The 16,194-nt window shown below is 37.9% G+C and overlaps 1 protein-coding gene across 1 annotated transcript; it reads left to right on the top strand.

The window, feature by feature from the left end:
• The first annotated feature begins 13,441 nt into the window (after positions 1-13,441).
• On the top strand, positions 13,442-15,956 carry KRTAP26-1 (keratin associated protein 26-1). Its single transcript, XM_021070899.2, has one exon. It carries the CDS (start codon positions 15,139-15,141, stop codon positions 15,688-15,690), a length of 552 nt encoding a protein of 183 aa, XP_020926558.1. The 5' UTR covers positions 13,442-15,138; the 3' UTR covers positions 15,691-15,956.
• The last annotated feature ends 238 nt before the right edge of the window (positions 15,957-16,194 follow it).

Here is a 16,194-nt window from a genome sequence, read left to right as displayed (position 1 = left end):
GCTGAGTTTAAGTGATTTACTCAAGCAGACTCACGACTAGAACTCAAGCCTAGTGACTCTCATTCTGCTGCCCCGTTGACTGTAATCCAAAAACGTCCCTTGTGAGAAGTTTACGAAAAATATTTAAATGTACCAAGCACAATAATTTTTAATGAGCCCTCATGTACACTAAAGGCAACACAAAACACATAAAAAACCTTTATTGGATCGTAAATGTGGCCTATCTCAAATTAATATGCCAGATGTAATAAACATTAATTTATCTGCAGAATTTCAAGTATCTTTTCATGAAGGTTGGAATATTTTTTTTAAAATGAATGTTTTGTTGCATAGTAAAAAAGACCATACATTCTTCCTTTCAGAGATTCAGTGCATACTTTTCTATGGCTGTAATTAGCCATCTTCCCTGACTTCTAAATAACTGAATTATACTTGTCAATATTTTTGAAACCGTGCGTCAGAATAAAGCCTGCAGTGGATGTCAATACCCATCACTAAAAACATCTAGAAGCCACAGCACAAAAGAGAAATAACACTAAGTACGGGTATTTGCTTAGAATCCACACTAAGGTCACCTTGTCCCTTTGTAAGTCCTCAACTAAAAATTGTAGTTGTCATTCGCTCAGGGGTTATTGTCATGATTTCATCATCTTCTCTAATAAATCTTTCTCCATGTGATCCTGGGAGGTGTCTTCTGCTTAGTAAGTAGTAGTCATGGCAGAACCAAGCTCTCGAAGGATTGCCAAGACACTGGAGGGGAACCACAAGCTTCCAACCCACATGACTATACCCACCTCCTGTGAAACCATCTCCTCCACCTCTCTGCTGGTGGTATGTCCAGAGCCTATCGTACAATTGTCACCTGCCTCTTTCTTCTGAGGTCTTTAGTCCCTGCCATCCAGCAATCTGCACACATACATTTGGGCTACATGGAAAGCACAAAGCTGCATTCACAGGTTTCATGGCTGTTCATCCTTGGCTCATTCATGACTGAGGTTTAGTAGTGCTGCCCTCTAGCTGAGAGCATTTGCTTGTTAACAAATGAGCCACCTATTCAAGTTTTTGCCCTTGAGTTCCATATCTTATGCCTTGAGGTGTTTTGAGTAATCCTTCATAGCTGCCAACTCCTAAATAAAGTGCCTAAATAGTACTACCTACCCTGGTTGAAAGAGACAGGCAGTCTTGGAGTTCCCATCGTGACACAGTGGTTAATTAATCCGACTAGGAACCATGAGGTTGCGGGTTCAGTCCCTGGCCTTGCTCAGTGGGTTAAGGATCTGGCATTGCCGTGAGCTGTGGTGTGTTGCAGATGTGGCTCGGATCCTGCGTTGCTGTGGCTCTGGTGTAGGTTGGCAGCTACAGCTCCGATTAGACCCCTAGCCTGGGAACCTCCATATGCTGTGGGAGCGGCCCTAGAAAAGGCAAAAAGACAAAAAAAAAAAAAAAAAAAAAAAGAAAGAAAGAGACAGACAGTCTTTTAAAAGATATGCTATATGGCTCCATTGTTTTATTTAAAAAATGCTATACCCAACTATTGCTTTACTGTTCAGCCTTAAGACTGAACCAGGGCTTACAGTTGTTCCTTTTCTTTGTCAGTTTTTTCTTCTGATGTCCTTTAAACTTTTAGGATATGTTTTCAATATGCCATCAAGCTATTTATCATCTAATAACTTTAACTGCTCTCTGCTAGTTACTGCCGCATAAGTTTGACGTCATTATTTCCATACTATTATGACTATTGAATTTCTATTAAAGTTTCTGTTTTATTAAATTATTGCTAAAACAAATAGATTGAGTTTTCACATTGCATTGCCACCAATTCAACTAGAAAGGAGAAATCTGTTGGAAGGGGCAATGAGAACCACAAGAGGTCTGAGATTGTACCCAATTTGCAAGCTAACAACAAGTTAGCCTGTCACAGCTTCATGGATGCTGGCAAAAGACATGTGACACCTGGATCAAAGACAAAGACTTTATTATTCGTGACAATAGCAGAAGCCAGAGCATTAGCATGTGCAGCCTTTCCTGAGCCTCAGTTCCCAAAGGGCAGGCAAGAGTAGAACGGCCAGATGATAACTGCATGCACAGTGAGTTATTTTACAGCAGAGGAATCTTGAGCTCAAAAATGAATCATGGACATGAGAATGGACAGTAGGCATGCCTGTCGTTGCCCCAGAGAGAAATATTGTATTTTCCAAGACTGTTTGCTATACAAACATGTTTGAAAATATACTTCAGAACAGAGGGAAGCTGTTACTCTACTTTCGAGACATGCAGACATAGGAGATAACGGTGGGGACTTTTTTTCCCCCAAATAGCCAACACTGGTCTCTAAACTGCACCACTTCTGATTAATTTTCCTGTGTGTATGCCACTCTACTGGCTACTCTGAATAATCTGAAAATAGGTGTTGCAACCAAGTCTATTGTCTCATTCAGTATTTCAGTAAGATAACTATTAATGGGTCTTCAAGCAGTGTTAAACAGAGAGGGACTGTCTCCCGTTGTCAAAGCCTCCAATTTTGAGACTTGTAGCTTGAAGGGACACCAATGACTAGCACTTCTTCCTCTTCTTTTTTTTTTTTTTTTTTTTTTTTTTTTTTCCCTTTTTTAGCTAGACCTGCAGCATATGGAAGTTCCTGGGCCAAGGATCAAGTCCAAGCTGCAGCTGTGACCTACACTGTAACTGCAGTGATGCTGGATCCTTAACACACTGTGCCACAGTGGGAACTCTACTAACAGCACTTTTATACATACAGTCCTTTACGATCCAGGGGAATTTCTCTGGAACTGATGGAATTGGGAAGTATAGGCCTATAACACTTGCAACAACAGCTATATTGTTGAAATGACCCCAAACCCCCCACATGAAAGGTCATATTATTTCCTCTTTCCTACAGTGATATTTTCCAAAATCTCATTAGCCGAATCCCAGTATGTCCCCTCTTCCCATGGGACAGGGTGGTGACCTGGACACCATAATGAAAAGTGCTACAAAAATTTAAATCCTTTTTTTCCCCCCAGAAGTTCCCTGGCATATTTAAAGGAGCACTTATGGTCCCAATCTCCCTTGAGGAAAAAGAGATATTGGTCCCCACCTAAGTCATCTTTCTCCTCAATGTGGGTAATATCAGGATAGAGAGAGAGAGGGGAATCATTGAGTATGGGGAGTAAGAGAGAGAAAGAGAGAGGTGGGGGCAAGAGTGGAGGGCAGCACCAGTGACCAAGTTGCCTTTACTTCTGATTTTTAGCAATAAGGCACCTACAAGAGGTCAATCTTCTAAAAATGGTTTTAGTTCATCCAAGGCCCCAATATGGGGCAGCAGCAGCATTTTACTGATTCCATTTGTTTAAACCTTGAGGGACTTCCCATTATGGCTCAGCAGAAATGAACACAACTAGTATCCATGAGGATGCAGCTTTGATCCCTGACCTCGCTCAGTGAGTCAAGGACCTGGTGTTGCCATGAACTGGGGTGGAGGCCAGCAGTTGCAGCTGTGATCCAACTTCTAGCTTGGGAACTTCCATATGGTATACTTGTGGCCCTACAAAAAAAAAAGCAGTAAATAAATAAATAAACAAACAAACCTTGAGAATCCTTTGACTCGGTAGTTAAACACTACTGCTTTCCAGCTATGGATCACAAGGTTTGTCATTTTGGCTGCCTCAGATTAGACACGCTATAGCAGCCTTTCTTTAAGGAATACACTTTAATCTGGATTATCCACTTCTCATTATTAACATAACATCCGTTTTTAACTCACCTTGTTTCAGCCTAAGAACTAAAGGAGATTTCCAAGTTGGTGGGGCAGACTGCAAGAATTTACCTAAGTCCGTTTTCATTCTACCACGGGTCATCTTAAATCCCAATCTGAGACACATAATGCCTCACCTATGTGGTCCCACAGTTTGACTGTTTCTAGAATTTTCCCTGAGAGAGCCACTGTTAACCTTTTATCATCTTTTCCAATAGATCTAAGTGGTTAGGCTACAGGAAGGGATGAGCTAGGAGATGGCCCAACTGGTCCCACAGGAAGGAGTACACCACTTCCTAACCCCCCAAGAGAACCAGACAAGGTTCTAACAATTTAATTAGTTTTTGATCGTAGTTTTGAATTATTCTCCTTTCAAGCTCAGGGGAGATGCACATCTCTGTAACTTTTGTCTGAAAAATGAGTGGAAACTTCTGCTGACTCAGATGAATCTTTGTACTAGTTATTGCATTGTGGCGAATTTGGGAGTGATGGCCAGATGAGCGAAGAGTCCCTCTTGCTCAAATCAGGGTACCATTTGGTCAGCTGTTTTTGAATCCGTTTCCCAGTAGTTGGCTTTCAATCCCCTCCCTGTTACCATCTTATTGACAAACAACATGGTGCTAATTAACAGACCATGAACAGACAATAAAATAATTATCCATTGACCATACAATTTGGTCAACATATTCCCATGATTCCAATTAGCTTCCCTCAAATTCTATTAATCAACCTGGAAGGTCTTCTTTCTTCATCCAGGAAGCCCTGTCTCTGTCAACATTGCATTCGTATCACCAAGGGGAAAGACAAGAAAGTATGTGAGCATTTGTGAGGAAAGGAGCAGATAAATGGCCCAGAACAATCACAGCAGACTAAGTGATTCATCCAACCCCACCCCCCACCCCCAACCCTACTTTTTCTGGCTGAAAATTCTTTAAACGTCACAACCACTTGCTTTTGGCTTAGATATTAGGCCTAGCAATACTTTATTTTTTGGTATTCTGATTTCCAGGTCAATATATCAAAAGAAAATCATCACTGAACAGGAAAGGTAGATAATAAATGTCCTGTAATACATTCAGTCTAGCTTGAACATTTTCAGTTTCTCCATTTCTTCAATTTTTGGCATGACTATTAAAAGCATGAATTCATGTCATTCATGCTCAAACCTAATGTTGAAATGCTAGGTTTGATGATTTTATGAAAGGTACTACGTTATTTATTATAAAAATCGGACCTTCCACAGTCTTAGTGATGTTTCATAATACTTTCAAGGAATGTACTGATTTAGGACTTCAAGTTAAAGGGTCATTTGCTGCATTATCCAATCCACAAGCATGTTAGATAGGAAAGAGTCCTCCTTTTTTTTTTTTCCCCCCCAGAATAAACCTGCATTCCTCTGGAGAAGAAATCCTGGTGATACAAGGTAGACGGGAGTGGAACATATCTCCTTTACCTGGTTCCAACATGAAAAAATATATATATAGTTACTATTTATGATAAACCACTTCTCAGGTTTTCAGAGCATTTAATCACAGATTAAATATAAAATAAGACCATCTCTAGAAGGATTTGTCAAGGAACAAGATGAGAGGTTGTCAAATTTATGAGGAAACTTTTAGGAAAAAACTATCCTCAGTTTGAAAACACACACACACACACACACACACACACACACACACACACACACACACACAGAGTCTTTTCTCAGAATCTTGGAATAGCCTGTAATAGAGACCAGAATAAAGGCTTGAATCACTTAAATGTCAGTCTTTCAACTGAAGAAGAGTGATTCTCTATATTTCATGAAGTGTTTTTTTTTTTTTTTTTTTTTTTTTTTTTTTTTTTTTTTTTTTTTTTGTCTTTTTTGCTATTTCTTGGGCCGCTCCCGCGGCATATGGAGGTTCCCAGGCTAGGGGTCTAATCGGAGCTGTAGCTACTGGCCTACGCCAGAGCCACAGCAACGTGGGATCCGAGCCGTGTCTGCAACCTACACCACAGCTCACGGCAACGCCGGATCATTAACCCACTGAGCAAGGGCAGGGACCGAACCCGCAACCTCATGGTTCCTAGTCGGATTCGTTAACCACTGCGCCACGACGGGAACTCCGTGAAGTGTTATAAAATAATGCTTCAGAGGAAAAAATATTTTAGGAAACTCAGTCTTCATTTGTCCCCAAGTGCTCTTCTCTCCGGCAGAATAAATGTTGGCCAAAGACAAACTCCTAAAAAGCACCTATTGATTTTAGTGGGACTGCTGAGTTACTGACAAGCCTTAGCATTGCTATTTTGATCTCATGTTCTATTAAAAACAAAACCAGGAGTTCCCGTCGTGGCGCAGTGGTTAACGAATCCGACTAGAAACCATGAGGTTGCGGGTTCGGTCCCTGCCCTTGCTCAGTGGGTTAACGATCCGACGTTGCCGTGAGCTGTGGTGTAGGTTGCAGACGCGGCTCGGATCCCGCGTTGTTGTGGCTCTGGCGTAGGCCGGTTGCTACAGCTCCGATTAGACCCCTAGCCTGGGAAACTCCATATGCCGCGGGAGCCGCCCAAGAAATAGCAACAACAACAACAACAACAAAGACAAAAGACAAAATAAAGAAAGAAGGAAAGAAAGAAAGAAAGAAAGAAAGAAAGAAAGAAAGAAAGAAAGAAAGAAAGAAAGAAAGAAAGAAAGAAAGAAAGAAAGAAAGAAAAGAAAGAAAGAAAGAAAGAAAGAAAGAAAGAAAGAAAGAAAGAAAGAAAGAAAGAAAGAAAGAAAGAAAAGAAAGAAAGAAAGAAAGAAAGAAAGAAAGAAAGAAAGAAAGAAAGAAAGAAAGAAAGAAAGAAAGAAAGAAAGGAAAAAAAGTTGAAAAGTTTTACACTCTATTTTTTTTTTTTTTTTTAATTGTAAAGTCTCTTCCTAGTGTTCCTGTGTGCCTAGAGAGTCTGGGGCAAAACAAAGCCAGAAGTGGTACTTACACTACGCAAAGGAGTAGCTGAACAAGAGTCTTCTGTGACCTGGAGGTGGACTGTGTTCTTCTGGCTGTAAAGTGAGTTTTACAGGAAAATCCAAAACAAGCATAATAGACCTGGGCCTCTTTTTTCCTAGGTTTAGAGTAAATCTTTGCTTTCTCTGTGAAAAGCTCTCAAAAAATCAGAAATAATGATTGGTTGTAATTTATAAAACTAATGGCCAAAAAGATTGGAGATATAGATCTGCATCCAAATGAACAGATTGGGAAACATCAGAAAGTATGATTTTAAATGAAGATGGACTGTGCCAATCTCTGATAAATTTTCTTCCACAGCCATTTACCATGATATACATTGATCTTCATGCAAGTCTTCAATCTAATATAAACCTATAATGGAAAAGACTTTGAAAAAGATTCAGATATATACATCTCAGGTAGAGCTATGCATATAGATACATATACAGATATCTATAACTGTCTATGTATGTATATATAGAGATATACGTATTTATATCTGAATCACTTTACTATACACCAGAAACTAATACATGTTAACTATACTTCAATGAATAAGGAAATATTTTAGATAAAGTAAGAGAAAATAAATTGAATGAAATGAATAGATGAAAAATTTACTAAAGCATTTTCATTTATTTTTTAAATAAAAATTTACAAAAAATAGTATGTTGGACTATTGAGCAATATAAACAAAAGTAAGGTTATAATGCCTTTAATGTAATTACTGGGAATTATAATTACTGGGAAGCAAGACTAAAATAGAAATTGAATAAAATATAAGGTATGAAATCATTACTATAATAGGAGATATGTAGCATAGATATGAGTTCAAAGGGAAAAGAATTTCTGATAGAGCAGAAATGAAGGCTTCCTGGTAATTTTTATGTTTGACTTGAACAATAAAGAATGAGTAGAATGTTTATAAGAAGAGATAAGTGGAAAAGCATTTAAAATAGCAAAGAGAAAACCAGCAATGTTGCTGAGTCATTCATTCTCAGTGAATACTGACAGTGACAGATAGGACCATCCAAAAAAAAAAAAAAAAATGACCTGCAGGACTTACGCTTGGCACTGTATGTTGGCATCACATACTGAAAAGCTCTGAATGTCATTAGAGACACTTGATTTTATTTTGTGGGCAATACACAAGTGTTCAAGATGACTGCAACCAAGGAAGAGATATTACTTGAGCTAAATTTCACCGTCTACCTCATTGTTGGGAATATGATGGAGATAGAAGTATTCATGAGGATAGTTTTATAATTAGTTTAAACCCATGTGACTGAGAGAATTTGGTACCGTAAGAAGATACAAAGTTTTTGGGAGGAGGAATCAACTTGAGAGCAAGCACTATGTACATGTAAATATTTAATTTGAAGTACAAGGTGTCCCAGTGGAATGATCTAAGAGACAATTGTGAATACAGGAACAGAGATCAGGAAAGAAAGAATCCTGTAACTATTTATACAGAGCAATTCATGTAGGACTATTAATTGTATGCTTAAAATTAGTGAAATGAAGACTGATAAGAATGCAGATGAAGAGGCTTAAGAAGGATCACACTGGGAAATAGAAGGGGAAAAGGGAAGTAGATACTAAATTCAAAATTAGATTTCAAAAAAATTAGCTGGATAAAACATAGGAAGAAAATCCTTTAGGATATGAAGTTAGGCAACAATTTCTTAGATACAGCATCAAAATAATCTAAAAATTAAAAATTAATACACTGAACTTTATCAAGATTGAAGATGCTGGTTCTTCAAAAAGTCACTATTACAGGAGTAAAGAGACAAGCCACAGACTAGTATGGAATGTTTGGAATCATATACCTAAAAAAGGAGTTGTATTTAAAATATCCAAAGAACACTCCAAGCTCAACAATGAGGAGGCAAACAGTCCAATAAAAAAAATAGATAAAATATGGAGGAGTTTCTTCACTAAAGAAGATATACAGATTGAAAATAAGCAATGACTATGCTCAGAATCATCAGTCACTAGCAATGCATAACCACAATGAAACAATGCTATAGACACTTAACAGAATTGACTAAAATTTTTTAAAGTGTACCTGTATCAATGGTGGAAAAAACTTTGAAGCAGCTTGAACTGTTATACCCTGCTGGTGGGAAGATAAAATAACTCAGTTACTTTGGTACAGTTTGACAGATCCTTAAAAGTTAACCATCGACTCCTCATATAATCACATCATTCCACTTCTGAGTATCTGCTCAAGAGAATTCAATGTATATATCCATTCAAAAACATGTGTGTTTGTAGTTTCCAAAAACTGCACACCACCCAATCATTCATCAACATATGAAAGAATAAATGTATTATTTGCATCCACACCACAGAACACTACACAGCAATACAAGGAACAAACTACGCCATGGATGAATCTCAAAATAATTATACTTAGTGGAAGAAAGAAGAAAAAAAGATACATATGCTATATAATTTCATTTCATTTCATAAAATGTTAAAACATACAAACTAATCCAAAATGGCATAATGAAGATCGAGGATTGCCTGGGGATCAGGCAGGGGTGGCGTGTGACGAAGAGGGGTGGGAGAGAAGAACTAACTATAAGAGGGCATAGAGGATCTTTGAGAGATAACGAATATCATATTATTATCTCGATTTGGCATTTATGCAAATGTCAAAACATCAAACAGTCCTCTTTAAATATGCTCAGTTTGGAGTTCCCAGAAACAGCAGAAACAAATCCAGCTAGTATCCGTGAGGATGCGGGTTTGATCCCGGGCCTCGATTAGTGGGTCGGGAATCTGGTATTGTAGTAAGCTGTGATGTAGGCTGGCAGCTGTAGTAGCTCCGATTCAACCCCTAGTCTGGGACCTTCTATATGCCACGGGTGCAGCCCTAAAAAATACATAATACATACGTATATACATACATAAATATGCTCAGTTTATTGTACATCAATTATGCTTAATATGGCTGATAAAATATATTGACAAAGGGAAGGAAATCAAGCCATTCAGATAAGGATGTTGTGAGGATTACATTAGTTAATATATGTAGAACACATAGAACTATGTCTAGTAGGTAATAAGGACTCAATAAATAGTAGCTAATAAGGTGAAAGGGACACTATACAAAGGCTTAACTATGAATTGTGGAAGGGATACTTCCACCTACACTGTTTTTAATACAGGTATAAAAGGATGTGTTAATTAACCCAGACAATTTCCTAACATCATCCAGGGAAGGTTTTTGTGTATAAATAAAGTAGGAAAGACTGTAGCGGATTTTGTTCAAATCGTGTATAAATCATGGACTTCACACTGAAGAATGTTATAATAAAAATTCAGTTGAAAGTAGATTACAGATTGACAACTTTGTCAGTCACCCCAAACTCTCATCACTTAATTCTTTCAATTGATGGTAAATGAATGATTTTACACATGGCATCCAACAGGAGATGCTAAAATTAGGACATTTCATTATGCTGAAGATTGCAAGATACTGACTCGAGATTACTAACTGATTGTCTTCTCAAAGCCAAGCTAAGATGAATATGAATCAATATTAGAATGAGCAGGAAAAATCTGACAAAGCATGTTAAGTTCACCTGAATTTCCTTCTGTTTCCATGTTCTTTTATATTCCTTGAAAGTTGACTTTCCTTGGTGAAAATGGATAGTTAGAAAAGTATTTAACGGAGATTACTGACTTGACTAAGTAAAAGTCAATTTTTATTTGATAAAACATGTTATATTTTATGAGTGCTATGATGTTAGCAAATATTTATTAGGGATCAACTATGTTCCTTTACATGTATCAAGAATAATGATCATACCTAGTTGAATGGGATGCTGTGAGGATTAAATCAGTTAATACGTGTAAAACACATAAAACATGCTCAGTCAATAGTAGATAATAAGGGTTCTATAATACATTCAGAAACTAAGACAGGTGAAAAGAAGTTTTTTCTTGCAATGCAAAAGAGTGTGTGTGTGTGTGTGTGTGTGTGTGTGTGTGAAATAGGTATGATAATTACAAAAATTTAAGGTTGGAGGGATTTTGGTTGGTAGAAAAGTACTTATGAAGGAGGGGCTAATTTACCTGTGATCTGAATGATGGATACAATTAAAGATTATTCCAAAGGAGAGGGAAGATAGGATGAATGAAGAGATGATGTGAAATGAGAAAAGATGTAGAATAATTGGAAACATGAAAAGAATAGGCAGAATCACTCTTGGAAAGCAGAGGAGGGCTAATCCAGTGTTTGAACAATTCTCTATGGGCAAAAGAGAGTCAGTGACATTTTTGAGTAAGAGAGTCATATGATAAAATTAATCTTAGGAGAATTAATCTAAACACAGTATTCAAGTTAAAGGAAAGACAATAGAGATAGGTGTCAGGATGGCAGTAAGACATGGATGTATTCACCAAAGGGGAACGAAATCTAAATGGAGTGCTGATAGTGACGATGGAAAGAGTAAATGGATAAAAAAGACATAATTTTAGTAGATCAAGGAGAAAAACATTACATGAGAACAAACTCCACCACTCCCTTGATGGCTGAATTCGATTTAGCATGTGAATCTAAGTTTAATTCCAACTTGCCTCTAAGAACCCTTCATTGAAAATGTTGTGATATCATTTTTTTGTCACTGTACCTTTTGCCACAGGTTGAAGTGTCCTCACCTTCCCCCAAACCCTTGCCATTTCCTGCCATCACTCAAAGTTAATATCCAAAGCCAACTTTAAGTAAAGCTGGTGAATGATGTTTGTCCTTGTCAATATACTATATATAGCAGTTATTAAACACTGACACAAATTGTGTATCTATCCTAACACATCTGCACCGTGAACGTGTCTTGGAGCAGAAATCAACAGTATCTTGGCCTCATTTTCAGCATCTATCACAATGTTTTCACACACAAGATGTTCAATAAATATTTGTGAAATGAAGAAATGAATGCAAAATGCTATTTATTGGCATAGCTTTATTGTTGCAATGCTCAGATGATTCTCTGTGTCCAAGAAAGAGAGAAATTAAGGATCATTTTGTTTGTTTGTTTGTTTCTTTCTTTCTTTGTTTTAGAGTAGAAGTAAGGAGCCACAGTTCATTGAAGCAAAAGCAACAAAATGGGTAAACCTGTAGGAACACATAGGATATATAGTTTCTCAGTCTACCCTGGGCTCTTGCATCAGAAGAACCTGAAAAATGTAGTTTTATGAGAGGCTACTAATGAGGTACTTGCTGTTATGCCCATATGACTTCTTTTGTTGGTGAGATGGTTACTTTCAAATAACAACAGTTCAACATTTGTTATAGCTGGGGACAACTTAAACTCAGGCCATTTGAAATTCTGTGAATATTTTTACAGTGTCACCCACCCACTACAGAAAAATGAGAGTCTCTTGGAGGTGCTGTAAAGGAATCAAAACCAAGGTGGTTCTCTTTGGAATGAGTTAAGAATCCCAAGGCAAAAAAGTAAATTATTCTGGTATAGCGCTTTGCAGTTTATACTTAATTTTTCTTACGTCTCAGCATTTCCTAAAATGGCACTGAAATAGTCACTATTAACATTTCCACTGTTTTATGAAAAGATACTGATAGTGTGTGAGGATCAGCGTGATTATGCAAATTGCCCAGTTAGTAAATGATGGTATCAGTGTATCTCTGTGTACTGCTGTATTGGATGATGGGAGATAAAGCATTTTAGAGGTCTAGAATCACCACACAAATGTTCAAACGTTTTGAACCCCTTTGTGCAAATGTTTCTCTTCATATCATGTACTGCAACTTTCTATATCTTAGGTTTTCTCATACGAATACATGTCGTAGTCAAATATACTGTAAAGAATTTTGAGGCTAAGTTGACATCACGCACATGGGTATGCATGCTGCAATGTGTTGCTCAGAGTACACACTAAGTAAATACTAGCTTCCTCTTATCCCACAGTCCTTCTCTGCGTGGAAAAACATCCATGTACACATACAACATAACCTATACATATACATAAATACATACAAATATATTGATTCATTAATGATGCAGGTGTTGGACTTTGCCTGTAATAGAGAAGAGCAGACAGAAAGAGCATCAACCTATAAAACTGATAAGCATTCAGTTATATATGGCTGTACCTATTAGTTATATATAGCTGTTGCATCCAGGATTTCACAAGAAGACTCTCCCAATGCGTGCAAACAGTATCAGGTGATGAAAGCAGGCAGGGTAGTGATTGGAGCTGGGAGGACTCATCAAACGCTTCAGGTACGAATTATCCAAGGTTAATATTATCTGACCTAAAACACTGAGGTGCTTTCAACATTTTAGCCAGGGACCTCAGAGACTATATCATTTTCTTTTCATATTTCTAGCCTTCATGGTACAATAGTCCTCTTAGTCCATAGAGAAAAAAATCTTCCATTCACAGATTCCACCCCAGGACAGAGAGAGACTTCATAAATGTGGGCATATCCACTGAACATAAAAGTAGGAGAAGGCGTTGTGATTTACACTGAGTTTTTAGCTAGAGGAAATTGAAACTTAGATCCCGCAGATAATTACAATTTCTGCTAAAATAGCCTGTGGAGCAACTAGGTATGTTGGTGTATGAAAAATACAGTGAGATCGTTGAGGCTAAATGTAATTATGTGTCTTTAAAACTGATTTTTACCAGAAAATATATCCCCAAATAACCTTCAAAGCATTCATACTTAGGAATGCTTTACATTTTTTTTTTGTCTTTTCTTTTTTTTTTTAAGGGCTGCACCCACAGTATATGGAGGTTACCAGGCTAGGGGTCAAATCGGAGCTACAGCTGCCAGTCTACACCACAGCCACGACAATCTCGAATCCTGAATCCATTGAATGAGGCCAGGGATCGAACCTGCATCCTCATGGATCCTAGTTGGGTTCTTAACCGCTGAGCTATGAAGGGAATTCCATACATTTATTTTGATGCTATTGCCTACGTATAAGCAGTTTATAACCTCTTCTTAACTGACATCAGAATCAAAGTAAGAAGCAAAACCAAATCCATTTCTATGCCTTAATCATTGTGTCTAATTTCTCTTTTTTTTTTAACCAAGAATATTAGTTTTTGGTTGGAACATGTGTAACAACGAAATGATTAGTCTATAACAACTATGAAAAATGTCATGCCATTTCTTCTTTTTAAAGAAATTTTATTTGCTTCTGTTCCAGGAAGATCCATAATTTAAACTGAGCCAAATTTATTTATTTGTATTAAGAATATTCTGCACATAAATCAAACTTTCAATTTGACTCAGTTTATTTATTTATATGAAATAAAAAAAAACATGACTTTTTAAAAAAATAAAGATATTTTGGTAGGAAATCACTTTCTACCAGGATTCTAAAATAAAGCCAGGCACAAATTTTGGCACATTGAAATTTTCTACATTATACTACTCTTAGAATCTCTCTGCCCCAAATCATAAAGATTATAAGATTTTTTATTCTTTTACAACATAATTGCATTTATGTAAAAATAGGACAAAGCGTTGCGATTTACACTGAGTTTTTAGCTAGAGGAAATTGAAACTTAGATCCAGCAGATAATTACAATTTCTGCTAAAATAGCCTGTGGAGCCACTAGGTATGTTGGTATATGAAAAATACAGTGAGATCGTTGAGGTTAAATGTAATCATGTATCTTTTAAACCGATTTTTTACCAGAAAATATATCCCCAAGTTACCTTTGAAGTATTCATACTTAGGAATGCTTTACATTTATTCTGATGCTGTTATGTACAAGCGGTTTATAAGTGCCTCTTAACTGACATCAGAATCAATGTAAGAAGCAAAACCAAATCCATTTCTATGCCTTATTCATTATGTCTAACTTCTCTCTTTTTTTAACCAAGAATATTAGTTTGGGGTTGGAACATGAGTAACCATGAAATGATAAGCCTATGATAACTATGAAACATGTCATGTCTTTGTTCACTTTTGGCAATTTCCAAAAAGCATAGAATTTCCCCCCAAAAAAGAGATAATTTGTCACCCTTTCAAAGAAGTTTACTACAACTTTTAAAGACAATTCTGAGAGGAATTCTAAGAATGTTTATGCAGTAGTGGCTATAAAAACATAAGTGCATGACCTTCAGCATGTCTGTTTTGGTTGCATAATTTAAGAAGCAGAGATCCTATTAAAATAGGGTCACACTGCTTTATAGATATACTTAATCAATGGAAGGCCTTGCAAGAAACCTACAGTTTTATGGGAGGCAGCAGCACTACTTCCTGGGCTATAATAAAGTGTTCTGATGCAGCTTCATACAGCAAGGAGGAAGAGGTTGTGTACAAAATCACCACCTTCTGTGGGTATATAAAGGAGCAAGTTGAATGAGAAGCCTAAGACACTCACTTCTTTCTATCAACAGCCACCTACTCCCGAAATCTCACTATGGCTTGCCACAACTACTGCTCCGGAAACTACAGCTTGGGATCCCTCAGGAATCCTTGTCATATCCCTCTCTCCTCATCCATTGCCCTCTGCCCTACAAATGTGAGTGGTGGCGATGTCCTTTGCGTGCCCAGTAGCTGTCAAGACCGTACCTGGATCCTGAACAATGGCCAAGAGACCTGCAGTGAACCTGCCAGCTGCCAGCCAGCCAGCTGTGAGCCCAGCAACTGTGAGACTTCCAGCTGCCCTTCCACTGCGTGCTACGTGCCCAGACCCTGCCGAGGAATCAGTCTTCTTCCTGTAACTCACACCTCTGGCTCCTGCCTCTCAGTATCCAGTAGACCTCTGAACTACGTGTTCAGCAGCGGCCGGCCCCTGAGCCTCCTCACTCCTGGATACCGCCCCCAGGGCTGTTTGCCCTGTGGTCCTCACCACCTTAGCGTTGTGTCCGGCAGCCTCAGACCTCTGTATCCCGTTTTCGGCGGATGCCAACCTCTGACACATGTAGTCAATACTTGTCATCCATCTTGCTCTTCCTGGGGAGGCCAGTAGCTTCCTTGTTCCAGATAATGATCCACCTGAGGACCCAAGACAAAAACTCAAACTCCATGGACTTTTGCTTCTTTCCTAGTCGTGACTGCTTTTTCTTGATTGTCCTGTGCCTGATCCAAAGAAAGCTGCTCCTTTCACATTTTAATCTTTGTTTCCTCTCTCCTTAAGGTAAAATGATTTGGTTTACAATGCTATTCAATGCCACTCAGGTGTGGAAAGAATGTATTCGGTGTGGGTTGCAATAAATGAGTTTCATTCAGAATTAAGAATCTGGCTCTTCAGTTTCTTTCATTGTCTTATTTTAATACACACATGACCAACCTCAACTGCCTGCGAGGGAAGCGACTAGGACATGGTACACTCCACTATATGATCTTATCTCACAGTAGGGGAATGGCTTGAGGGCTAATTCCTCAACCTGCTTTCTAGATCTCTGATATCTATGATCTTTTGTAGCTGAGAGACCCAAAAAGCCTTTGGTGGAATTTATTTTGAAAAGGCAAG

Source organism: Sus scrofa, chromosome 13, assembly GCF_054392235.1.
Source record: "Sus scrofa isolate SSC_HxYL_T2T_F1_AM1 chromosome 13, Sscrofa_HxYL_maternal_Yorkshire_Landrace_v2.0, whole genome shotgun sequence".
Lineage (NCBI taxonomy): Eukaryota > Metazoa > Chordata > Mammalia > Artiodactyla > Suidae > Sus > Sus scrofa.
This window is presented reverse-complemented; position numbering and strand designations above follow the sequence as displayed.

Bases quoted from the DNA above. Each gene is read 5' to 3' on its own strand.
- KRTAP26-1 (XM_021070899.2), top strand. From the start codon at position 15,139: ATGGCTTGCCACAACTACTGCTCCGGAAACTACAGCTTGGGATCCCTC.